Raw genomic sequence first — 26,392 nt, 5'->3', positions numbered from 1 at the left:
GAAATATTGAGGAAGATGACCATGTTTCCATATAAGTTTTATTAAATACAGCTTTGTTAAATGCAGTTTAGAGTTTGAAGGATTTTTTTTTTATTATTCATGCTATGTATAACCTTCCTTTTCAAACTCCTTCTTTTGTGTTAAAGACTTCTATGCCTCAGGTCAAAGGAAAATGTCATTGAATAATACTTTGCCCTTTTCCTGGAAAGAGAGAAGTAATCCTAAGATGTCTCCATGCTTAGCTCCTTTTATTTGCCTTGAAACTTACTCTTTAGTCTAAATTGTTTCCCAGTCTGCATTTCTGTTTTGTGTCTGTATTGTGTTTGTACATTGTAAGAAATTTAAATTAGTGAGTTTCAGTAAAAAACGCATTTCTGTTGCTAACAAATGCTATTCCTCTTTATTGTGCTAGGATGGACAAGGTTATCTGGAGGAATTGGTTAAAGATATTGTACTTTGGCTCAACTCTTCATCAGGCATGAAACCTGAACGTAGTCTTCAGAATAATGGGTTACTAAATACCCTTAGCCAGCACTACTTCCTGTTTTTTGGTACTTTATCTTGTCACCCTCATGGAGTGAAAATGCTTGAAAAATGTAATGTTTTTCAGTGGTGAGTGCTTTTTTTTTGCTTGAGTTGTACTTGCAGTGTAGTAGCTACGCAAATTTTAAACTGTGTGAGGGGCATCATCTGAAAAGCTGAAAGCTTTAAGGTTATTTTGGTGTAGTTTGCAAGTAAAGGTCCGCATTTTTTTTCTAGTCTTCTAATCTGTCATTACTAACAAGACAGAAGTGATAAACAGTTTACTTTTTCCTATCCACACCTGTGTGACAGAGATGAGTATCAGGAAGGATTATAGGGTACTGAAAGATGCAGCCTGGGGAAATAGAAAAACAAACAAAACTAAAAACACACAAACCATGATAAAAATGGCAAGTACTATACTATTTGTGAAATGTTGGTGTATGTTGCACTTAAGACTTCACTTTGGTATATTTAAGTGAAGTTTTGCAGCTCAAAATTTTGTTCAGATACAAACAAACTTAGCGTCCTTTGGAAATAAATTGGCTGGTGACTAGTACTAGTTTATCAACATATAATAAACTTGAAGTAAAAATGCAAGTGTTTTAATGTACTCCTTTTTATCTTTTATTGTTGATTTTGTTGATTTTTAGAAAGCAAGCTTTTTACTGGCTTTAGAAAACATAATATACAATAAAATCTAGACAGTTAATAGGCTAACTTCATGGCAAACTTTATACACAATGTTTTTAAATGAAGAATTGTTCACAGAGGTTCATGAGCATTTGTTTTTATACTTATAATCACAAATTATGCTGACAAAATTTTTAAAGGGCAATTATAAAAGATGTTGGTTTGAGGTTTTTCCTTCCAGTTCAGTGTGTTATTTCATCCCTATTTGAATTTATAGTTATAATAATTTAAAGTTAGTCAGTTTCATACAAGAATATACTTTGTATATTGCATTTATAGTAATAAAAGTATAATTCAAAGTACTTAAGTTTGAATTATTGATGTTTCAAGTGGGTTCAAATACTGATTTTATTTTCTTCCTCCTCCCCTTCCATGCCTCCAGTCTTCTTAATCTTTGTTCTTTAAAGAACCAAGATCACTTGTTAAAACTGACTGTTTCTAGTCTGGATTATAGCAGAGATGGATTGGCAAGAGTCATCCTTTCTAAAATCCTGACAGCAGCTACTGATGTAAGTTCAGTTCAACTTATATTCCTTTTTACTGCCCTCTACACATTTATTTTATTAGTGAAGATGTATGACTTTATATTTAAGCTGTTATATATGAAAAGGGTTCTTAATTTTGTATTCAGAGAAATTAACCTCCTAGAAGCATAGCTTTTGAGTATGTTGTGAACTTCATACCCTCTATTATATTTGTGCTCAAGAAATTAAGTCCTTCAAATAGAACTTTATCTCACATCAGATGGGGTCTAAAGTCTTGAGATATGTATAACCAAGTGTAATGTAATTGTTTAGGTCAGTGGCATCTTAAATGAATTGTGAAGTCATTGCTGTCACAAACAGAAATCTGTATTTCTAGCAGCACTAAGCATGTTAGCCTTCTAGTAGACACTGTTCTGATAATGATTGAGGTTACTCTGTGTTGGAATGAAGCAGATACTGTAGCTACTGGAATGAGAAGTTGGTTCAAAAACAGGCATTGGGATTTGTTCTTCTCAATCAAAGAAGGTGGATAGGGATAAAAAACCATGTGTTTTTGGGAGAGGAAACTTGACTTTTAAGGTAACATTGTTAGACAGGCAATCACTGATGTCAGGGAGATAGATGACAACTAAGTTGAAATGCAGCTAGGAAAGAATGTTCATTACTTCAAATGAAGTTGTTTCTGTTGTCTGAGCAGACAGAATGTGTTCTAGAATAGATACAAGAGAGAAAAATGTAGGTGCTAGCTTTAAATGTCTCACTGTATTCTGGAAGAGGAGGACAGATTGGGAGTATTTCTCTGATACTGTCAAAGATATGATGATTCTTATGGATAAAGAGTGGAGTGTGAAAGTAGTGAAGATAGTTGAGGTTGAAGGAGTGACTCATTGAAAGACGAAGCTCCCTACTGACTATAATTTTTTTTATTTGCTTCTAAATTCTCTTCAAAAGGTATAATACAATAATAAAAGATGTAGGATTGAACACTTATGATGACCAATTTACTTGTGATCTTAGATTTCCGTTTTCCCATTTGCTAAGATATAAAAAGCTCTCTAATAAACTGTAATTTTAATAGATAAGGTGTGCATCACAGTTGCTTGCTGCAAAATGCAGTAATTGAAAGGTATTTTTAGAAGTTATATACCATTAACTATGTTAGTTATTTTTCTTCCGTTCAAGAAAATATTTTCCTTATTTTACAGAGCTGCAGGTTGTATGCAACAAAACACTTAAGAGTGTTGCTGAGAGCTAATGTAGAGTTCTTCAGCAACTGGGGGATTGAATTACTGGTGACCCAGTTACATGATAAAAATAAAACTATTTCTTCTGAGGCACTTGATATTCTAGATGAGGCCTGTGAAGACAAGGTGAGCATCCCTTCTCTTGTTAACCTCTTTTTGGTATGCTGCTCTTAAGCTCTTCCCCACCCCCTTCCCTAGTAGCAACAAACAGGCAAGAAGCTACTGATGGTTTCCTTTTTGAATTGTCATTGATGGACTTTAAATAGTTTATAAGACCCCTTTGATGAAAGTACTGCAATATTACTTACAAGAAAACATAGACTTCTGGATTATGCCTGTATTTAAATATGAATTGCAAATTACTTTTTTCATTATTCTTCTTGTGAAGTAATTTATATTTAATGACAGAAGATACCTAAAATTGATAATACTGGGATTAAGTTAGCATTTGATACTTGTGAAAAACTTGCTGTTTCATTGCAGGCAGCGTGTTATAGTTATTGCAGTTTTCAGAATTATAATAGTAGTCAAATACTCTTTGTGTTCTAAATTATTTTAGGCCAATCTTCATGCCCTTATCCAAATGAAACCAGCTCTTTCTCATCTTGGAGACAAGGGTTTACTTCTACTCCTAAGGTAAATGTTGAATATGCTGTTTGATTTCACATTGTGGAAGCAAATTCAGATTCTGGGAGTTGTTTAAATTACAATGTTAACTATGATTTTTTTTTTACAGATTTCTGTCCATCCCAAAGGGGTTTTCATATCTAAATGAAAGAGGTTATGTAACAAAACAGATGGAAAAGTGGCAAAAGGTAATGCTAAGAAGAAAATGTTTGCCAGATGTTAGGAGGAATGGTGTAAATATGCAGATTTAGAACAGGGATTCTTAAAAATACGTGCCTTTTAATGTACCTGTAAAGCTTGTGCAAATACATTGCATCAGTGACATAATGTTTTTGCTAGTAAAGGTTGACAGAGACTTACAGTTCCATAGCTTCTCTGTACATATGTGATTTTGATCTGCAAAGACCTTTATATAATTTTGGTATTTCAGCAAATATTTTAGGAGTATAGTGACCTTCTAAAATAGGTTGTTGTGGAAGGTCGTTATCTAGAGAAGTGTGCAAAGTAATGCTGCTTTTCAATATACCTGTTACCTCTGGTAATTAAAGTTAGACCTAGAGCTCATGAAGACAGAATTGGCTGATGCTCTTAGGAAGTAAAGAGGAGCACAAGAGCATTAATAAAAATTCATTATTGTCATAACTTGAATAAAACTCTTCATATGTTATTTTGGTTTTGTAATTGATTATAAGACATTGGTCTCATTCCTGTTGGCAACTTTTTTAGTTGTTTAAGTGTCACTTCTCAAGGAGTACTTAAATGCATGATCTATTGAAATTGAGTGTGTCAGATATGAAGTATTTTTCTTCCTTTTTTTAACAGATTCCCTGAAATAATTATTAAATCAATTGTTGAATTGTTGACTTGCAAATTCATTATATGTGTGAAGTGCATTCATTTTCTTGAGCCCCACCTTCAGATCATAAAAAAAATTCAGTCTTTCTTAAGGAGCCTTCCCCAATTATTTCTTCTTTATAAAGTCACATACTATAACACCATCAACCACTAAATATACTGTGTCAACCCTCCTCTGCTTTCTTAAAGGAATATAACTTAAAATATGTTGAATTGATTGAAGAACAACTTAATGAAGCACTTACAACATACCGCAAACCTGTTGATGGGGATAACTATGTTCGTCGGAGCAACCAAAGGTAAATTTGGGAAAATGTGTTCTGAGGTGCAAGCTGGTGGGACTGATCAGGAGAGCTCTAAACTGAAATGTATGAGGAAAGGGGGTACCAACAGGAGGATTTCAGTGTACTATGCTTCTGGAGCAGTACATCAGCACAGTATGAGAAACACACAGGACAAACTGTATGAATTGCTTAGCTCCCAGAGTTTTAATATAATTTATTTCAGAGCTTTTATATAATTAGTTTTAGAGCTTTTAGAATTCATTTTATTAAGACTTGGTGGAGTGAGTCCCATGACTGGAGTGCTGGAATGGAGGGCTACAGGCTTTTCAGCAGGGATGGGCAGATGAGTATGTCACTATATAAGGAAGAGGTTTGATTATACAGCCCTAACAGTTAGTGGTAATGTGGTTGAGAACCTCTGGGTGAGGATTAAGGGGATAGAATACAAAGGAAGTGATGTAGTGGTGTCTGCTACTGATTGCTCAGCCAGGATGTTAGTACTGACGAGTCATTCTGTAGACAATTAGGAGAAACTTCTGGAAGCTCTTCAGTAGTTCTTGTTCTTACGGACTTCCTGTGGAAGATTTCGACTGCCAGGCATCAGCTGGATGTAATGTAATGCAGTGACAAGCAGCCTTGGAAATGCTCAGTAGGAGAAAGTCTGTAGGAGAGGTACTCAGTGAGCCAACTAGGAAAGATGCCTTCCTCAGTTTGCTGTTTGTGAATGTAGACTTAGGGGAGGTGCTCTAGGCCACAGTGATCATGGCATCGTTAATTTTAAAATTTTCAATGTAATGAGAAAAAGCACAGCAGAGTTGCTACCCAGGGCTTCAGGAGAGCTAACTTGGGGAGCTACTTTAGCAGACTACATTTTTGAGGCCCAGGAGTCCAGAAGTTCTGGTCTATCTTTGGGAGGTACCTTTTAGAAGGACAGGAACAGGCAATGCCATGGTGCTGTAAGTCAAGCAAGCAGGGCAGAAGACCACCTTGGCTGAGCAGGGACCTCCTCATGAAGCTCTAGAGGAAAAGGAAATTAAATGATCTCTAGAAGGTCACCCTTCACAGGAAGGACTACAAAACTGTGATTCACATAAGGAGAAAGAAGGCACAGAAAGCCAAAGCTCATTCAGGACTGAAGCTGAGCAGTGTTCTGTCACACAACAGGAAAGAAGAGGTCTGAAGAAAACACATCATCAATTCTTGCTGAAGATGGCCACCTAACTTACAGCAATTAAGAAAAAACAGAGATGAATTAAAATTTTGAGGGTTTTTTTGTCTCAGTCTTTAGCAATATTGATAGACCTTAGGCTGTGTGGTTCTCTGAGCCAGAGGTCCACAGATGTGGAAACAGTGGCTTTCTGTTTGTGGACACTTAACATTATAAGGGATCATCTGTAGCAGCTGAATGTTCACCAGGTCATGGGGCCTGGTTACCACCAGGCTGAGGGTTCCTCATCAGTACTAGCCCACCAGTACTAAAGGAGCTAGCAGATTTTGTGTCAGGACCCATCTCTTATCTACCAAAAGTCTTGTGAATCTAGGGAATTCCATGCTGACTGGAATCTAGCTAGTTTATTCTAGTTTGCAAGAAGCATATAAGGGAAGACTCAGAGAAGTACACACCTGTTAGTCTAGCCTCAGTTAGTGGGGAAAAATTATGTAGAGATTATACTGGATATAGTTGAAAGGCACTTGAAAAACAATGCAGTCATCAGGCACAGTTAGCATGAGTTCACAAAGGGAAAGTTTTCTTTAAGTTGTTAGCCTTCTATGGTAAGGTCACCCAGCAGGGTGAAAGGAAGGTGGTGAATATTGTTTTGTTAGATCTTGGCAAGATTTCTGATGCTGTCCTTCACAGCATCCTTCTGGACAAGTATTTTAGCTGTGGGATGAGCAGGTTCATGGTGTGGTGGGTGAAGAACTGGCTGAGGGTCTGAGCTTAAAGGGCTGCAGTGAATGGGGCAACATCTCTTCAGCGTCATGAGAGGGGAAGGGCTCAGGGCAGTGCTGAGTTCTTGTCCCTGGCATCCAGTGGCAGGAGGCATGGGAATGGCTCAGAGCTGAAGCAGGAGAGGTTCAGATTGGATACTAAGAAGCATTTCCTTACCACAAGGTTCTTGGGTGGTCACATACAAGAACAGGCATCCTGGAGGGGTGGTTGATGCCCCAAGTCTGTCAGTATTCAGGAAGCATTTGGACAGTGTCCTTAATAAAAGGCTTTAACTTCTAATCAGCCCTGAAGTGGACTGGCAGTTGGATTTGATTATTGTTGTACATCCCTTCCAATTGAAACAGTTTGTTCCTTACTAAATTTCTCAAAAGAATTCTGTTTGAAAAAAAACGAGGGTAAGTCATTGTATTACATTGCAGTGTAATTTAGTTTAGAATATATTTGAAGTGCTGGGAAACTATGTATGTTTCTCTTTCTGCCAGATTACAGCGACCACATGTCTACCTGCCAGTTCACCTTTATGGCCAACTGGTGCACCATAAAACAGGCTGCCATTTGTTGGAGTCTCAGGTGAGGATAATAATAATTTATAACTTGAAATATTTTAAAGATCATTATAAACCTTTTGAAAAAAGGTTTTAAAAGAGATGGCATTGAAGTAGGCATTGCAGAAGAAGTTGATTATGAGTCTTGAGTTGTGAACACAGTCTTTGCCATCTAATCTCATGCAAAATTCCTTCATGACATTGAAGTACCACCAAAATAGGTTGCAACATTTCTCTTAAAATGAAGCAAACTCTTAGCATGGAGAGCCAATTCATAAATAGAAAAAATTGTTCATTTCTGTGGATTGTATATTGACAGTTATACATGTGGTAAAACTATGCCTGTCCTTTTAAGCATACAGAAATGGGGACATGTGGGAATAAAATCTTCCTAATATTTTGAAAATCTAAGAAAAGAAACCCTAAGCCATAATTGCTTAAATTCACTTTTGATGTGGGTTGGTAAAATGATTTAATGAATTGGCAGTGCTCTTTGAAAAGTTCAAGAGAAAGTGTATATGTTGCAGTGTGTTAGTTTGACTAATCTATCATCCTTAAAATATCTGAAATAACTTCATGCAATCTGTGATTTCATTAAAATTTTCTTTTGCATCATCACTGCTGTTAATTTATGGTTATTATTCCAGAATTACCTAGAGTGCATGATTTAAATTATTGCTTTAACTTCTACTATGAATGCAAGAGAACCTGTTTGGCTGAAGTCTCCTATTAATTTTCAACTTAGTTTTTTTTTCTTTTGTTCTTCTCCTTCAGAGTATCGTTACAGATCTAAGTTACACTGTTCGTTCTCCAATGCTGGATAAGTGGGAAGGAATTAAGCAGCTGAAAGCAGCTCTTTGGGCCTTGGTTAGTAGTAGATTTATTGAGTTTTGCAGTTGTGTAGTTCTGTTATAACTGTTGATTCTTAAATAACTAAGCAAAATTCTATAAAAATAAAAAGGTGTTGGGTTGGTTTGGGGTTTTTTTTGGTTTTTTTTTTCAAAAAGTGTGTGTGATTTTTTTCAAGTTAGCATTTGTTCCATAACAATACTTTCAGTGGAAGATGGTTCACTGCAGCTGTTTCATTCGGAGGTTTTAATAATCTTTGTCTTTTTTTATTTTTAACAAATAAGAATAACAATTGCCATATGAATATTAGTATGGAATTGATAGTTACAAGTTAAAAGTTGCCATAGTCTGAGTTTAATGTATTTGCTGTGGTAGTCCCTAATGTTTCTGCAAGGATGTTGGCTGCCAGTGTTGATCCATGTGATCATGATGGCCTGGTACTTGGGACGGGCAAAAAGCTAGTGTTGGTGTGTATCCAAGCTACACTCCTAAATGTGCTTCTTGTCTTCCCCAAAGTTAATTTTGGAACATTTGTCCAAGAGGACTGTTAGTGGAAGGTACTGTAGGTATGTAACAAGATGCCTGTATAAGAGGAGTGTAAAATTAATACATCAAGATCATGCTGCAGGCTGTAGTAGAAGTTACAGAGTGAGGAATATATAATAGTTAGAGCTTTGAGCAGCTTTAGGTATTAAACAAAGTGTGCTGAGTGCTTTTTTGTATTAGCACAGCTAGGAAATGCCAGAAAGGGTACTCAGATCTTTCAACTGCTTTGAGAACATGTGGCTTTAAACAAAATTGTAAAAGCTTTACATTGATAGTGCTGCAGATCACATTAAGATAAAAACTTACTTGACAAATTTCATTCCAGGGCAATATCGGATCATCAAATTGGGGTCTTAACTTGCTTCAAGAGGAGAATGTAATTCCTGATATAATGGCACTTGCTCAACATTGTGAGGTTCTGTCTGTTAGAGGGTATGTGTATCTGATATATACATAACATTTTCAAATGCTAGTTGTGATCAGTTTTCAGATTTTTACTTGATTTACATGAGCACAGATTTGTACTTTATTGGAAACCAGCTATTAAAGTCACCAATGTTTGAGTATCAGTCTCGGTTCTATGCAACTGCAGAATTGTGTAGGAAGTCTGAAAGAACATGCAGTAAACAAATCTGTGAAAAAAAGCAGATGCTACTTTTCTCTTGTTTTGTAAAAGAAAATACTTGCTGTTTATATCTCTGTGAGAATTTATTATTCCATCTTTTTTATTCAATATATTTTTAAATATTTAAAAGCATAAATAGATGGTATTTTGTCTAATATTGCTACTACATAAATGTTTGGCCTTTTTGTTTGAAAGGTTCTTTTCTACTTTATGTAATCAGGCTCTTGTGATAATTTTTATTTTTCAATAGTATCTTGTTCTCAGATATATTAATGAATTTCCTGAGCTTACACTGATTTGCAAATTAAAATTAACAGTATACTGTTTGTAAGTTTTGTGAAGTTTCTCCTGAATTGCTTTGAAATTGTTTCCTTTCAAATGTCAAGTAAGTTTACTTACATTAGGTGCTATTATTGTTGCTCTTTTTTCTGTGTGTACCTTAAATACAGAACCTGTGTCTACGTGCTTGGTCTAATAGCCAAAACTAAACAAGGGTGTGACATTTTGAAGCATCACAACTGGGATGCAGTGAGACACAGTCGTAGACAGCCTTGGCCAGTGGTCCCTGATGACATGGAGCAGCTCTGCAATGAACTTTCTTCTATACCAAGCACTCTTAGCTTGAACTCTGAATCTACTAGTTCAAGGCACAACAGTGAAAGTGAATCTGCTCCATCAAGTAAGTAACACCAAAACAAGAAAACAGGAGAAAAATGAACAAGCAAGCAAAAAACACCTGCAAAGAGCCAACTCACCACAAGCAGCATTTTGGTGTTCTTATCAACTTTTCGGTACGGTGAGATTCAGACCATGGTGTAAAGGTGGTCTTGCAGTAAAACACTACAAGCAATGGGACAGTTATGTCCATTCAGAGAGATGCAGACAAGTCAGAGGAAGTAAAACAGTGTCTTAGCTTCACACTTGGTGTGGAAGAAAAATTTTCACATGAGGGTAAATTACTAATTTTTATGTTGAGTCATGGCAGTTTCTTGTAACATGCTGCAGAAACCACCATGCTTAGGTATAAAAATACACTTGGTTGTCCTCAAAGGAATAAGTATTTATGTTCTCTGGGTGTACACACACACACAGAATTTTGCTGTATTTAAATTATTGTGTATTTCAAGTACCTAATGCGTTCTATTTTTTCTATGGATATTTGGAATTTAAATTAAGAAATATACCACATTTAGGTATCATTAAAGGAGTTCTTAGATTGTAATCCTAGTCGCTGGATGTTTGCACTGAAATAAGACACTGTGGCTTTTCTTTTGAAGCAGGGAAATCTTCAGGTCAGTTACTCCTCAAAATAGCTAATTTGCATGAAGTTCTGCAGAAAAAAAAAGAGAAATTAAAGTTCCAGTAAATTGCAGAGATTCTCACTTGGGCTTCTGTAGAATGGCTTCCTGTTTTGCAGCATAGTTTGCAGACTTGGAGGAAATTCCTATTTTTGTGACAAAGTCTTATATAATTTCAGGTATGTTCATCATGGAGGATGACCGTTTTGGTAGTACTTCCACCAGTACTTTCTTCCTAGATATTACTGAAGATGCAGAACAAATATTTTATGACAGACCTGGACCTTCAAAGGACAAAGATCGTAGTCCCTTTCCTTTTTTTTCTTCTAGCAGACTTGTGAAAAATCGCATTCTAAACTCTCTTACTCTACCTAATAAAAAACACAGAAGTAGCAGTGATCCAAAAGGAGGAAAGCTGACATCATCTGACAGTAAATCAGGCCTGAGGCGAAATCGTACGGTAACAGAACCTAGTGGTAGCATAGACTTTCCTGCTGGGGAAGAATTGAACCCTGTTTTCAGAGTTCCAAAAATCCAGACTTTACGTTTAGAAACTTCTTTTGTTGGAAGTAAACATGTGGAAGATACTGATTGTACTCAGAGTATCGGAGAAAATGATCTGAAGCTGCCAAAAGGCCTTGGAAATGAAATTCATCGGGAAAACACAAGCAAAGAAAGGCTAATTGGAGATGGTACTACACAAACGCATTTCAAGAGTCGTAGCTTAAGTTTTAATACAGATACCACAACAAGCGGCATAAGTTCAATGAGCTCTAGCCCTTCAAGGGAGACTGTAGGTGTAGACACTACAAATGTAGATACTGACTGTGGAAGTTTGAGTACCGTCGTAAGCACAAAGACAGTTAAACCAAGTCACTGTTCAACACCACAGTCTAACCACCTGCCTCTCTCGAAGTCCAACTCTGTATCCCTGGTTCCACCAGGGTCTTCTCATACCCTTCCCAGAAGAGCCCAGTCTCTTAAAGCTCCTTCTCTTGCTACAATAAAAAGTCTTGCTGACTATAACTTCAGCTACACAAGTTCTCGAGATGCATTTGGCTATGCTACACTAAAACGCCTGCAGCAGCAGAGGATGCATCCCTCACTGTCTCACTCAGAAGCCCTGGCATCTCCAGCAAAGGATGTGCTGTTTACTGACACTATCACCATGAAGTCTGGCAGCCTGGATTCTCGACTAACCCCAAGCCGGTAAGAAATTATTCTGAACTCATTTCTTACTTCAGTGCTGTGCGAACAACTTAAGTGTCTTCCTGATTTTTTTTTTTCTCTGCACCTTAAAGGGACAGTTGATGCAAGGTGATTTATGACTTCACAGAAAGCAGTACTGATATTAAGTGAATAACAGAAGGATAATTCTCCACTTTATAAGTGCTGTCTGAGAAGCCCAGCTTTCATAGCTGTGCTCAACCTCTTACCATGCTGTTGGTGACAAATGAAAAAATTTCCTTTTATCGCATTTTCTTCTTGTTCTAATTTTTATAATATAAAAAAATGCAGTTGCACTGCTAACATTATTAAAGTTGCTAACATTATTAAAGTTGCAAACACACCAAATTGCCCATGTAGTCAAAGGTACATTTCAGAAGAGAATTTTCTCGATGTCACTTGGGGAGGTTTTAGGACAGGGTCTCCTGCCAATATGCTATATTTGTGTTCACTGCAGCACTGAGGGCAGTGATGAGATACTGGTACCACTGATAGGAATGTCAGTTTGGCTTCTTAGCTACAGCAGATCAAAGATTTTACTCATAGCATTTATTTTTAGATGGCAGTGTCACCTCTTTATTTTTGAGCAATATTAGATGTTCTGAAGACTAATTAGATAGTTACATAAGATGTCTAGCTCTTGACATTGACACTGTTCCCAGCTGCAACAGTTACTGCTTAATAACCTTTCCTTAAAAGCTCTTGTACTAAATTTTTCCTTCACATAATCTTTTAGCTAGTGCATTGGATTTTCATATTACTGTTGAGATGGAAAAGGCACTTTTTATCTCTGTTCTTGCCTTATCATTTCTCGATTGAGAGAGGGGGGAGATGCTACTGGTACATGAGTCATCTGCTTACTGTGGAAAAAGCAAATGCTCAGTCCTTGAGCTGCCCTCCTCATACCCAGCTGAGTGTATGTGTCCTGATTAAAAGAAACATCCATTTGTGCTTATATTTTCACATCATTTTGAAAACATGCCATGAAAGATGCCTTTATTCAAGTAAGCTAGAGCTAGACTGAGTATGTTGGTTAGATTAAGGATGATTTAGTAGTTACACTGCATTATCCTGCAAATAGAAATGCCATTCCTAGCTATGTCACTGGCATCCTGTGCGAGTGCAGGAATGAGTGGGTGTCATTTCAGTGGTAGTACAGGTTCTGTAATGGCTGTAAGTAATGTTTTACCATTCCTTGCAGTCATGCCCTTGATATGCAGAGCAGCCTTGCTGCAGTGGATTTTGATCCTGCACGCAATGTCATACTGACTATTCCTGGTGCTTAGCTGTTCATGTTCTCTTGTGTCAGTGGATAGAGTCAAGGATTTGAGCTGACCTGCTTAACACTGAACTGAAATGTCTGGAGTGCTTATATCTCTGAGAAAGTTAAATTATTGCAGATATGCATACTCAAAGAGAGATTCAGATTGTGTTAGTTGCTAATATAATTGATTGGAAAGACTACAGTGAAACTAGTACATGTGTTTTTCTTGGTGGTTGTGGTGTGTCCCCACTGAAAAATTATGGTCCTTGCAATTTCAGATTATATACTTACGAATAAATTTCAGAGTATGTTTACTGGTCCAGCTAAAACTGTCCTTAGCTGCTTTTTAAAAATAAACTAAAAGAAAAATTCCGTCCTTTTTAACTGCCAAATCAAATTTTCTGTCAGTTTTCTGAGAAGTTTAATTTACAGTTTATTGAGAGATTCATGTGTTAGTAGCAGACTAAATAGTCATAATTTACTTTTGCAATGTTTTTAGTTGTTCTTTTTATTCAGATGGTTAAAAAGCATTTTTCTTTGCATAAATTTTGTGAGGATAAATTTCCCACCTTTCTCTTTAAAGACCAGCTAGAAATACTAATGTGCATATTTTGGATCCTGATATTGGCTCTCACGCCATCCCCTGAAGACATTCTGTCATGACAACTTGGTGCTGTTTATCACTGCTAATACCAGTAGTTAGTAACTTAGTAGTTTATTACTACTTATCTGTTAGTTTTTCTAGGAAAAGCAGGGACAAACATTTGGGATTAATACTTCTATCTTTAATTTATGTTGAGAGTAATTGTAGAATGTTTTATTATTAAGTATTTAATGCAGTTGGTAACTTTTTGAGTTTCATGATTACACAGTTATTTAGGTTGGAAAAGACCCTTGAGTCCATCTATTAACACAACACCTCAAGTGCTCTACTAAACCATGTCCCTAAGCGCCACATCTACATGTTAAATGTCTTTTAATACTTCTATCTTTAATTTATGTTGAGTGTAATTGTAGAATGTTTTATTAAGTATTTAATGCAGTTGGTAACTTTTTGAGTTTCATGATTACACAGTTATTTAGGTTGGAAAAGACCCTTAAGATTGAGTCCATTTATTAACACAACACCTCAAGTGCTCTACTAAACCATGTCCCTAAGCGCCACATCTACATGTTAAATGTCTTCAGGGATGGTGACTCACCTACCTCCCTGGGCAGACTGTTCCAGTGCTTGACAACCCTTTCAGTGAAGTTTTTCCTAATATCCAATGTTAACCTCCTCTGGCACAATGTGAAGTCTTTTCCCTATTTTTTTAAGTATGGCTTGACTTTGTGAGTTCACTGCTGCTGTCACTACCACTGGTCAGAATTACCAAGAAGAAAACTGTTGATATTCTCTCAGCTGTATTTTGTGCATTTCCATTGCATAATAATTTCTTGAACCTTCCATGGTCAACCTTTGATAATTTAATTTTATCTCAATATAAATCCCATCTGTAGGGATAAGAGGACACATTATTGCCCAAATAAAAAAAATGGATAGAAGACTTCTTCCAAGGCAAAAAGTCAAAAAATCCAGTGTTCACTTTACCCTCTAGTGTGTCATAATTTGCAATAAAAATTCACTGTTCCTGAGGTGTGTCTTTATTAGGAAGCTTTAATCCAATGCATATAGGCCATCTACATAGATTGGTTATCAGAAAACATTTGTAGGTTTTTCTGTTTGATGAGAAAGAAGATGACAGATGGCCAAATTTCCATCATCATCATCGGGGCTCTGGGTAGCAGTTGAGGTCTTGTTCTCCAGCCTCTTCTCTCCTGCTGTTTTTTCTATCCTGTTACTTTCTTTGTTCTTCAAGCTATTTGTCACAGTCAGCTCCACTCACAGTGCAGGTTTAAGTTTGTTCTTTGTGCATTCATGTTGGGCAATACACCTCTGTGCTTGGGTGACTCTACTGGGTGGCTCCTTTGGGAGAGAAATTGTTCCTTGTGTGTATCGCTGGTAGGTTCAAGGTGTGCCTTTGCAGGGATGTGCCTGCTCAGCTCAGAGTTTGTGAATATCCAGGAAATACACATTCAGTGCATAGGTACATTTCAAAATTAGGTAGTTACAAGTATAGAAAACCAAATATTTACTGGCTGTAAATATTCAAAGCTAGAATGTTGAAGAAAATGCATGGTTAGCAGGGTGGCCACGAGGTTAGCAGGGTGGCCACGAGTTCCTGTACCAAGAATTACAAAGGAATTGCCAGGAACTGCCAAACCATGCAAGACAATATGACACAAGGCAGAAAAAGCAATGAGCCTGTAGCTGCAGTTTGTCCTAACAAGCTCTGAGATCGGCAGTGGGAGGATGAGGATGGTCTTTGTGTCAACAGTCCTTTCTGCTTTTCATGTGCCAGAATGAGAGAGTAACTGCAATTGTGATTTTTTTTTGTTTCAATGTTACAGGTTCATGAAAGCTTTAAGTTATGCTTCATTGGATAAAGAAGATTTATTAAGTCCTATTAACCAAAACACACTTCAGCGTTCCTCCTCTGTTCGCTCCATGGTTTCTAATGCTACTTATGGTAGCTCTGATGATTATATTGGCCTTGCTCTCCCAGTGGATATCAACGAAATATTTCAGGTATGTATGTGTTAACTGATTTGGTTCGTTTGCATTTTCATACTGAAAGGCAGTCAGCTGTTGCCTTTTCATCAGAATAGATTGAATCTAGAGAAAAGAGGAAAAATTGATGTGGTACTCTAAAGAAATACATTTTGGAGAGCTAGAGTTTCTTTTCTAACTGTTCTTACTTGTTTATACAAGATCACTAGGCTGGTTTATGTTAAATAAATGGTTGTGGCAAATAATGGCAAAGACTGTGTTAGCTGTGAGTGTTAAACAGTGGTTTTCCTGACAAATTTGCTGTCATAAGATTTTTAGTTGACATCTGGCTTTTATACTAAAATTAGCATAGTCTGTGCACATTCGTTAATTCTGCTTTAGCCAACCAATAATTGACATGTTCATTAGCCACCTATAAATTATGTGCATAGTCACACAGTTAACTCCCTGCTACCATGCTCTGTATTAAATAACAGAATCTTTTTTTATATATATCATTATAGTATCAAATTATATTGTCTTAACTTTGAAAAGTTTATATTTATATTAAAAGAGTTTATTTTCAGTGTCTCAGAAAATCCTTTCCGCTTTCTACTTGGTAGAAACACATCTCTGTTTAACAAGCTGATGCATCATAGGGTTTAATATTCTGTTACTTAATTATCAAAACCAGGATGTAGTCTATGTCAAAGGTAAAAGTGGTCTTCCTTATCTTTATTTTACCTAATCTTTGCCTTTCAAATCTAAATAAACTTCTTACTAACCTCAAAAAATTGCTAAACACAGAGCAAAATCATGTTAAATCATGTATCTGCTTCTGTTTTCCTTTGTGAAATAACTACTTTTTCTTTCTCCTTCACAGTCTTTGTGGCATATTTATTACCTCATTTCGTCTCTCTCAGCTCTCTTTGTAGTTGAGCCATGCCTCAGCTCTACATCCTACAGGCAGCATTTTAGATATCCTGGTTGCTTTTGTAGTTAATTTCCAAGATCTTCAGTGGTGTAGCATGATCATGGACAGATTATGAATGGCCACTGTGGGTCACTGGTTTCCTTACAGCCTGTCATGTCTGCTAACACTTCATGAGCCTTTGGCAATAAATGTTCATTCACAGATATATATTTTTCTCATTTGGCTTTTCTTTAGTACTCAGGAGCTCATTCTTAGTTTCTTCCTCTAATGATGCATTTTTCCTGAAGTAAAAGAAAAGCAAGATTTAATTTCGTCATAAAATGTTAGGGTTTTTTTTTTCTTGTGTTTGATTATCACCTCTGTTGATTTTAATTTTCACTTGGGTATTCCAGGTAAAGGAAACCCCGTATTTCCAGAAGAAAACAGCACCTCCATTTGATGAGCATGGATCTAGGGTCTTTACATCTGATGCAGGAGGTACTGATTTTATTCCCCTCCTGTAGCTTTCTGTTGTTTATTGGTATATTGGGTGGGTTGTTGAATTATTTGTTAATTTTTCTTTACAGAAAACATCACTTTAGCTATTAAACTTTGATGACTATGTTCTGGAATCAGGATAGTAGGCCATTAATTCCCTGTTTTATTTAGTTTGAGCTAATGTGTTGCTTCAAAGTTTGGTCCTGCTCTAAAAAAATGAAGGAGGAAAGCTTGCATATCTCTGATAACTTGAACTAATGCTGCTCAAAGTCTGGTAGGGATACTGTATTACAGGAAGTAACAAAATTTAAGCTTAGAAAATATTGAACTATTTCCTTTGGATTACAAGATCATTTATAGGAACTTATTATGGTATTAGATGTGTATTTCAGAAAGTAAATTGTCTTTCTGTTCTATGATGACAATTGATCAATGAAGGTTATGGGACACAAGAATTGCAAGTGTTCTAATGCTTGACTTGCTCTGGAATGTACCTCTTGAGAAGTCAGAAATCTGTGTTTTTTCAACTGAAAAAAGGCTTGACACTGTTTTCTTAATAGTTTATTTGTTTAGCTGTTGTCCTACATTTTTTGGGGGGTTTTCCCACTTTAATATTATACACAAAGTTGATTTTTCTGGATGTGTGTCTGTAGTTTGCTAAGTTTTAGTGTAAAGTAACTCTTGTTCAAAACTGTATTTTTTTTTCCACCCAGAGAAGAGCATGTCACTAAATGTCTTCTGCTTGTTTCTGCATTGCTAAGTCTAGTTTCTTCCTGTCACAGTCACTAAGTTACAGTTTTTAAAATAGTGTTTATTTTTGCATTGGTGCATGTGTAATTTCAAAATCTGGTATATTGTTATATTAATCTCATTTGACACATGAAATTTGTAATGTACTGGTGTTATGTGGGTATTAGTAATGTTGATGCCATGTGAGGAATACCACTTACCTTCTGACAGTGTGTGTACTTAGAGGTTGAATTCCGTCCTTTGCAATGTTTTGTTACATATAATAAGTTGGAACTAAAACTTTGTCTCTTTCTCAAATGCTAACAATCTTGGGAGCTTAACCACTCAAAAAAAAAAAACTCTATAGGTCTTCACATGCACTCCATCCCCAGCCTTAAAAGGCCTGAAAGTGGAAATTAATTGAAAGAGTTAGTGTTGATTTCTTAGTTTTCTGGGGTTTTTTTGATAACTGAATCTTGTTTACAGGTCTTCCATCAGGTGCAAGTGATGCTGTCAAAAGCCCTTTTCAGATGCTCCGCCAGCAGATCAGTCTCACAGAAATAATGAACACCAGCCGTTCTGATGCCTGTCAGTTCTTAGAAGGTACAGAGGACACAGGGCTCCAGGAGCACACAGATGAGAACTGTCTGTACTGTGTCTGCGTTCAGATTCTGGGTTATCAGCCTAACACCAAAGTGAGCTCTTCCTATAATCGTACAGGTTAGTGTTCCTTGTGGAGAAGTGTGATAAAACTGAGCAAACATACTGGCTTTTGTTCATTTCTAAATGATCTGGAAGGGTTTTTATATAACTGACTATTGACCTTAAAATTATTTCTCTAATAAGCTCATTGTGCCACGAGTGGTATTGCTGTGGTCATTTCCAGCTTTCCACTTGTTTAATAGGAATAGGTGTCTGCATGTTTCTTTAGTATTTCTAATAGCATGTCAAAATAAAAAATTTGAAACCTTATTTAGTACTTAAAATGTGTGTTCTGAAAACTGACACTTTTGCTGTTCAACTAATGAAAAGTCTGACATCAAATCAAGTCTGTGCCATAAAATACAACAAAGGAAATCCATGGAGTCTGTTGAAGCTGATCTGTAATTTCTGGGATTTAGTAATCTTTTCTCATACTTTGAGATTCAGATGAGATTTGGAGTTATTTTTAACCTTCTCTGCAGAGTTTGCAGTTACATGCCTTTTGTCAATTCCTGTGATGGAAAGATAAATCCAGTAGTGGCTACTTTTGTAGGAGCACTCACTGTTTTACAATACTGTTAGACATTTATTAGTAGCAATGTTGGCAAAGGGGGTGATACACAAATGTGAGGGATGGCTCAGAGAACTCAGCTGGAGGTTCAGTTCAGTAGCAAGGAGGGTGGCAAATAAAATCCCAGCTGTACTTACCGGTGCAGCAGAGCCTGGCTCTTGCCAGAGCCCTTCCTGCACACACCTGTGACAGTTGTGTGAACAAAAAGAAGTCTGCACATGCAAGAGCATCTGTGTTGCGTTACAAAAAATGAAGCATGGATATATCAGTAACATTACTGTGTGTGAATAAATAATAATTTTAATAAAATAATAAAATTTAGGAAGAGTTTGAGTATAATTTGTCCTGAATACACCATCTAGGTCTGAGCTGATTTTACACATAGTACTTAGTGCATTTCGCATGTTTGCAGTTGTTTAAAAATAATGAAAGCAAGTGAATTAAGGAAAAGTGTGAATGACAAAGGTACAACATCTTGTTTATGTCAGATTTTTCAGACATTCCATATACTGACTGGTGTGGGCAGACCATTCACAATCACTTAGATGTGCATTCCTCCAAATTTTCTGGAATTTCAGGCTGCAGTGATGCAGTATCCCATGGTTCGGCCAGCAGCACCAAGAGTACAGAGCTTGTATTAGGTAAGTCTGTAAGTCTGAAAGCCTTATGATTATTAGAGACTATCACTAATAAAGTATATTTTAGGCTTTGTGAATTAATTATAATTCACTTATGTACACTGCAACAAATTAATGTCCTTTATTACAAATCTGCATAAAAACATAATCCATCTCCAGGTGGGAGAATATAGTTCTAAACTCTTCTCCCTCTGCTATACAGGATTTCTGCTGATTATTCAATACCCTGACATTACAAGCAAATTGATTGTCTTTTTTCCTACAGATGTTAATCTAAAAAAAAAGTCTAAGAATTACTGAATTACTGTAAAGAGAGACTTTATTATATACTTGTGTATTATAGTTTGAAACATGATTTAGTGGTAACAATACCACTGTAACTTTATCTTGCAGGTTTTTCTTTTGAATAGTAAAAATATTTTTGAAAAGGTTAACTGTTTAAAGTCCTGAAAAAGTGGTGTGCCCAGTTCTCATTTCAATACAAGTATTTTTGATAGCTCAGAGTACATATGTGAATATGTGTGTTCATGTGTGTATGGAATGCATAAACAGACTTACTGTACAAGATTAGCTCAGTCAAAGATAATTCCGTTTAAATTTTGTTTATTTGTTTTATTTGTTTTTCCAGGGGTAAAGTCAATCCCAGATGACACACCAGTGTGCAGGATACTTCTGCGGAAAGAGGTCTTACGTTTAGTTATCAATTTGAGCAGTTCAGTGGGAACTAAGGGCCATGAAACTGGACTTCTGACGTAAGTTCAATGCATTACAGATGCTTTGGCAACACTTAGTCATATGTATTCTCTTAAGGTCTATGGACCATGAATAATCTCACGTCTCAAAAGTTGTCAGGCAGATATGATTGAATGTAATGTAGAAGCTAAACAAATTGTCTTAACATCGTTGCTCTGTGTTTAATATTTTACTCCTAACGAAACCTTTTTAAATCAGGAATTGAACTGATTACAAATACCTAGTGTAGCATGTAGATAAAAGAAACAAATACTTTTTTATTTTTGCTGAATAATAGATAAGTACAATAACAAACCAAAAGTGATTTCTTGAGAAATCCAGCTATACTTTAAGTGAGAGTACAACTCCTGAAAATAATTTACTTTTAGAAAATATGCAAATATATAAAATAAATCCTGGGACTAAATGTTACAAGCTGTAGGTTTCTGGGCTAGTGACATTGGAAACCAACAACAAAAGAAAGAAAAGAAAATGCAGAAGTGTATGGTTTAGTTTCAAAAATGCTTATAGGTTTAAAAGATTAGTTTAATCTTTTTCCATGTTTTTGTGACTGCTGTACATGTGGATGCCAGTTATTTGATACACTCTTCTCTTTCCAAGTCTGTTATTTTAAGCCTAGACAATCACAGTAATTCTGTACAACTTATAAGTTGTATATTCTGTTTCATCTCATTAGTTTAGATTTTTTCCAGCTTTGTACAAAGTGATGCTGTCTGTTGTGATTTTCTTACTGTGTCAGTTCTAGGATTTATAATGCCTGTTACTGAAGAATTAGTGATGACATATTGAAAAGTTTGGTTATTTTTTAATACAATGGAAATCTGTTGAAGACTTACAAATTTTTGTTTATTCTCTCGTTCAGAATTAAGGAGAAGTATCCCCAAGCATTTGATGACATATGCCTTTACTCTGAGGTGTCCTACTTGCTAGCACACTGCACATTTCGACTTCCATCCCGAAGGTTCATTCAGGAGCTATTTCAGGATGTTCAGTTCTTGCAGGTGAGGGAGGGTGCACATGCACTGAATGTACCAGAATGGCTGGCTGGGTGCAGGTTCCATGTCCCGAGTAAGAGATGCTTTCAGATAGGAACATCCTAAAGGAAACCATTTTGTGATGTCTCCTGAGTAAAGTCTTTAGCAACATTAATACTCCTTCCTTCCTTCCCTTGTAGATGCATGAGGAGGCAGAGGCTATTTTGGCAACGGCAACGCAACAGCCTGTAATCGATGCATCAGCTGAGTCCTGACCTCTGCTCAGGCAGTGCTCTGCATATGGACTTGGAAATGCTCAGACAACCTCCCACTGACTGGATAAAAAGTTTGGAACATCATCTTCGAAACCTTCCAGAAGCTACTGGTACCTGAAGACTGAACTGAAAACATTTTCTTCCTCAACCAATTACTGGCACAGTCATTTGAGCCCTTTGGGGATTTATTAGACATTACCTTAGTTTTAATAATAGTAATTACCAGTATATGCAAGAGCCAAGCACTGAACACCTCCACAAGTTTTCATTTCATTTTCTACCATAAACTACAATGAAATAGGACAACTTGCAGAGACATTTTTAATTGACTTCCGATTCTGTTCCAGAGAAGCAGAACGATGCCTTGCTTTTTAAACCCTGGATACCAGGAATCAGAGAGATGGGGGTGCATTCCACTGCCAGCAATGGGGAGCCATGCTGTAGTTGTGGGCACCAGGGGATTAATGTTAGCCCTTCTCTGTTGATTTTTGTACTGTTTATAACACTACTTTGGGGATTTGTAACTTCAGACAGAAAGAAATGCCTCTGAATCTGAGGTTTCATTAAGTTATTTTAATATTGCTATAGTTCTAAGACATTTTATTAGCAGTATCTTCAACTTTATTGCATTTACATACATGTATCTTGTCTGAACCAGTTAAGGATTTTCACTACAATTTGATTTTCAAAACAAGTCATTTAAAACCTAAAATGCTGAAATCAGATTGTTTTCCCTGAATACTATGCATGTGTTTGCAGTTTCTACAGTCATGCTCATATAGTACAAATGTGGGTCTTACTCAACTCCAATCCTTTAAAAAGCATGATTTGTATCAGATAAGCAAATATTGTATAAACTGAACTGGAAGACATTTAATCATGCAGATTTTGTGAGGAAGCTTAAGTATGAGTGTTTTCACAGTTCCATAGAAACAGCTTTTTATAAAAACAAAGGTTTATTTGAATTTTCAATGGATTAGTGATCAAGCATCAGCTAGTACTAATAATTGTAGTGAAAAGCCTTAAGTAACAAATTTTGGAGCAGCTGTACTTATAATTTTGTACTGGTATTTAAGACTTGTTGCAAAAGTTAAATGATACAGTGACTGGTAATGATTGAAGTAGTTGCCTCTATCATGTTACTAGTGCCGTTTCTAAACTAGTAAGTGCAAGCTAAAAAAAATAGGAATCCCTGTCACTTTTATCATGGATCTAAAGATTCAGAAGCCTTTATATAAAGGTAGTATAAATATATGCAAATGTGTATATACAGTAGCATGGCCACCTTTGTTAGAATGCCTGTAATAGAGGGGATTACCCTTTGGTTTTGATATAGGTGAATAATTCAGCTGGACTGTACTAAGTAGAACGTATTTTTATCCATTCACTCCTACCATTTTTTATAATTGTCAGATTAATACTTAAGTGAAATTTATCCTGATGCTCATATCTCTGTTCTTACTAGCTATGCTACTGGAGATTTCAATAAGTAGTCCTGTGAACAGTAACACACAATTCCTAGTGAAATGTAGAATTTATTTGTTCTTATTGGAAATTTCATGATGTCACATAAGCACTGCTTTGCAGCTATCACTTCACTGAATTCTTATGTGCACTGCATACCATCAGGTTCTGGTAAAGCAGACTGTAAGTTGCTGCTCATAGTCAAATTTAATTTTAGGATTATCTTTTCATGAGTTCCCACTGAAAGGAGCAAAAAGAAACTGATTGAACTCTTCTATGGTCGTTGACATAAATAATACATCTGTGTGGCAAGACATGTTTGAAATGTTTAGAAAACACACCACACCAGTAACTATTGGACTTCTGGTCATGAGAAATAAATGCTTCTGTAAAACCAAAATGTCAATCACAGTAGACCAAATAGTGGTATAAACTCCAAAGGAAAATAATGTAGTTTTCCCACAAATGGGGATAGCGTATGTTATACAGTAGTTTCAAACACTACCTCAGTTAGGCTAGAGTAGAAGAGATTTGTTTTAATAACTAAATGGGGTTACATCAAACAACTCCATGTTATTTTTCTGCAGTTAAGGCAAAATAAACAAGTTTTATCACCTGTATTTAAAAAACCCACCTCGCTTCATTTCTTGAGTTTAACCCATAGCACTTAATGTAGAAAGCATCATAGGAAGGCCTCTGATTATAGAAAGGTAAGCAAATATACTTTTGAAAGAATCTCCATCCTGAAATGCTCATGTGTTCTGAATAACGCACTTGTGTGGGGATCCATGGCAACAGAAACTTGACATAAAAAATTATGGCTGCAAATTTAGTTATAAAGCGTGATTTTTCTTCTGAAAGTGTATGAGTGTCAGTAGATTTCAACAAGTATGCATCAAGGTTAAGTCTGTATTGTACATAACATACATTTCTAGAAAATTAATTTACACACTGACATTAAGCTCACATTGATGTTTCACTTTAATTGGCAGATGAAGGGGATACTGTTATTGAAGGAAATTTATATTGGCTTAGTTATAAACTGTGAATTTCTGATTTTATAGTTCTCTTTTTTTTTAATGTCCCTTTCAAAGTCCTTATTTTGAGGTTTTATTTGTATCATGAGAAGCTTTGAAAGAAAGCTGTAGTAAATAATGATTGTGCTTACATTAGCCCTAATAAAAAATCTCTTCCACTTCTCCTAGGGAAGCTGACAGACCACCCACTTTTTATATTTCCAGTCTGAGTGATTGGTGATAATGCTCAATAAACGGTAACGTGTGTAGCATTCACTTACACTGTATTCAAATGCAGTTTGGTTGCTGTGGCAAAGAAAACTCCTCAGGCGCTCAGCTTGCTCGCACACAGCTCGGCAGCGGGAGCCGCTCCAGGAAGGAGAGGCTGCTTGTGGAACCAGCCACAGTGAGCATCAGCTGCCTGATTTCTCTTGGTCTGCCCTTACAGGCAGGGGAAAGGGGGGCCCTTTCCAAAGAGCAGAGCTGACTGACCCACACCCAGGCCCCTCCGCAAGGGCCCGGTCTTCTCCACCAGGGGAGGGAGGACAGGGCTGGGGGCTGAGTGTCTCCTTTTGGAGTAGGAAAACTTTTCACCTCTCTGAAATTCAGAAATGCAGAACGCTCCCAGCTGTTGTGGACATCACTTGGAGCTGGAGATGATCAGGCTTTGGAGTTCCCAACTAGTATGTGGGGCCCCTGGCATATTGTGCTTGAAACAGTTGCTTTTCCTCATCTGCCAGCTCTTACTTGACTGATGTCTGACAAACATACCCTAAACACACTCTCTTTGCGGGGTGGTGGTGGCTTTTCCCAGGTGGAGTCCTAAACAATTCACTAGTTTCAGGCACAGTGGCTCAGCACACTGAGGTAAGCTGCCCTTATACACATTTATAAGGCACCTGTGAGACTCCTGCTTGTCTTTCTGATTTCACTTTGAAACATACATAGTGGTCTGGAAAGAGAGTTGTGGTTTGCAGTGAGACTGAAAACAAAACCAAAGTGCCTCTCCTAGGTGTCCGAATGGTAAGGTAGCTAGCTGCTCAGGAGAAAGACACTGTAACCAAAACCTGGTGAGGGATGCAAGCGTTGCTGCTTTGTAGTCTGTGCCTTGGACTTGGTCTTTGGCAGTTTGGAAGCTGGCAAAGCTTGTAAGCCAGCATGAGCTCAGGTGCAGCAACCGCAGCGGCGGAATTCTCACCGCTCACCTGCCCGCAGTCCTGCTCTGAGCTGCTCTGCAGCCACCTGAAAGCAGGTCCAGCAACTTTCTTTTTTAAGTCACACTTCTATTACTGTGTCCTTCTGAAAGTATACGATGTGAGAGCAAAGTCTTGCAACTGCAAAAGACTTTTGAGGACATGCTGGAAACCACGTTTTTATTTTTCTGGAGGTCTCCAATCTCGTTGGTTTTTGTTTAACATAAAATAGTTCCCTGTGTAGTTTTGTTTTAAACAGGTTTATAGTCATTAAGGAATGTGGATTTTCTTTGGGTTGTTTTTGTAGTGTAGATAGACAGCAATGCCACAGCATGCGGAAATTGCACATTTTGCTTGAGTTGCTTTTTAAAATACACTATTTTGTTTGCAAAATGCAATTTATGCCAAAAAATGTAATGTTTTGCCACTGAATAGGGTGTTTCAGCACAAGATGCTATGTCTAAAGGGGAAAAAGGCTTTACACTTTGTAAATCTAATTGAAAAATTGTTACAATACTGGGCTGTCAGTATCCCTAAAACTGCATTACAGGACATTGTAATGTAATCTAAATTAATCATTCTGATCTGAGGGAAGGGATCAAGAAAAATCTCAATACTTATTCTCCCTGTCCTGTGTGGTCATTTTTTTGTTTAGTAATACGCTGCTACATGTTTGGAGGTTCTAGTGTTTGTAGGTCACTGAACAGACATTGAAATCTGATTTATATTGTATACCTGTAACATAGAAAGAAAAAGTATTTATATATTTTACGTAAGAATATTGCATTGAGCTGTGTATAATTTAAACAGAGGCTTGTCCCAGAATCATATTGCCCACCTTGATTTTTTTCATGTTTTCCTTTCTTTTCTTTTTCTTTTTTCTTTTTTGTTTTTTTGTTTTGTTTTTTTTTTATACTGTGTACAGTTCATGTCAATGAGCATTAAAGGCCTCCTGAAGCGTAGTCTTATCAAAGGGATGCATTGTTAATAAAATGTACTTAAACTTCTTATAATTGTTCTGGTCTGCTATGTATGTCTCAGAAAGGGATTGGAATTTAATT

General features: G+C 36.7%; 2 protein-coding genes across 3 annotated transcripts in view; one reads left to right on the top strand and one right to left on the bottom strand.

The window, feature by feature from the left end:
* Nucleotides 1–26,339, top strand: part of RICTOR (RPTOR independent companion of MTOR complex 2) — a 77,302-nt gene extending 50,963 nt beyond the window's left edge. Inside the window, exons 21-38 of one of the 2 annotated variants that reach the window (XM_039709847.1) lie at nt 413–612; nt 1,598–1,724; nt 2,906–3,070; nt 3,504–3,580; nt 3,681–3,759; nt 4,616–4,725; nt 7,144–7,231; nt 7,981–8,073; nt 8,927–9,033; nt 9,676–9,905; nt 10,704–11,733; nt 15,467–15,644; nt 16,932–17,016; nt 18,232–18,465; nt 19,597–19,659; nt 20,285–20,408; nt 21,272–21,410; nt 21,584–26,339. In XM_039709847.1, coding sequence (XP_039565781.1) covers nt 413–612; nt 1,598–1,724; nt 2,906–3,070; nt 3,504–3,580; nt 3,681–3,759; nt 4,616–4,725; nt 7,144–7,231; nt 7,981–8,073; nt 8,927–9,033; nt 9,676–9,905; nt 10,704–11,733; nt 15,467–15,644; nt 16,932–17,016; nt 18,232–18,465; nt 19,597–19,659; nt 20,285–20,408; nt 21,272–21,410; nt 21,584–21,658 — 3,204 coding nt within the window. In that variant the 3' untranslated portion in view covers nt 21,659–26,339. Of the gene's footprint in view, nt 1–412; nt 613–1,597; nt 1,725–2,905; nt 3,071–3,503; nt 3,581–3,680; nt 3,760–4,615; nt 4,726–7,143; nt 7,232–7,980; nt 8,074–8,926; nt 9,034–9,675; nt 9,906–10,703; nt 11,734–15,466; nt 15,645–16,931; nt 17,017–18,231; nt 18,466–19,506; nt 19,660–20,284; nt 20,409–21,271; nt 21,411–21,583 lie in introns of both variants that reach the window. The other variant, XM_039709846.1, reaches the window with a different exon arrangement.
* The window catches only part of OSMR (oncostatin M receptor), a 47,916-nt gene continuing 32,048 nt past the window's right edge, over nt 10,525–26,392 (bottom strand). Inside the window, exon 21 of the mRNA XM_039709858.1 lies at nt 10,525–10,556. Within this exon, the coding sequence (XP_039565792.1) occupies nt 10,540–10,556 (17 nt within the window). The 3' untranslated portion in view covers nt 10,525–10,539. The remainder of the gene's footprint in view (nt 10,557–26,392) is intronic.

The sequence above is a fragment of the Passer montanus genome, unplaced genomic scaffold (genome assembly GCF_014805655.1).
Source record: "Passer montanus isolate IOZ18808 unplaced genomic scaffold, ASM1480565v1 scaffold22, whole genome shotgun sequence".
Lineage (NCBI taxonomy): Eukaryota > Metazoa > Chordata > Aves > Passeriformes > Passeridae > Passer > Passer montanus.
Note: the sequence above shows the minus strand (reverse complement) of the source record. Positions and strands in the feature narration are given on the sequence as shown.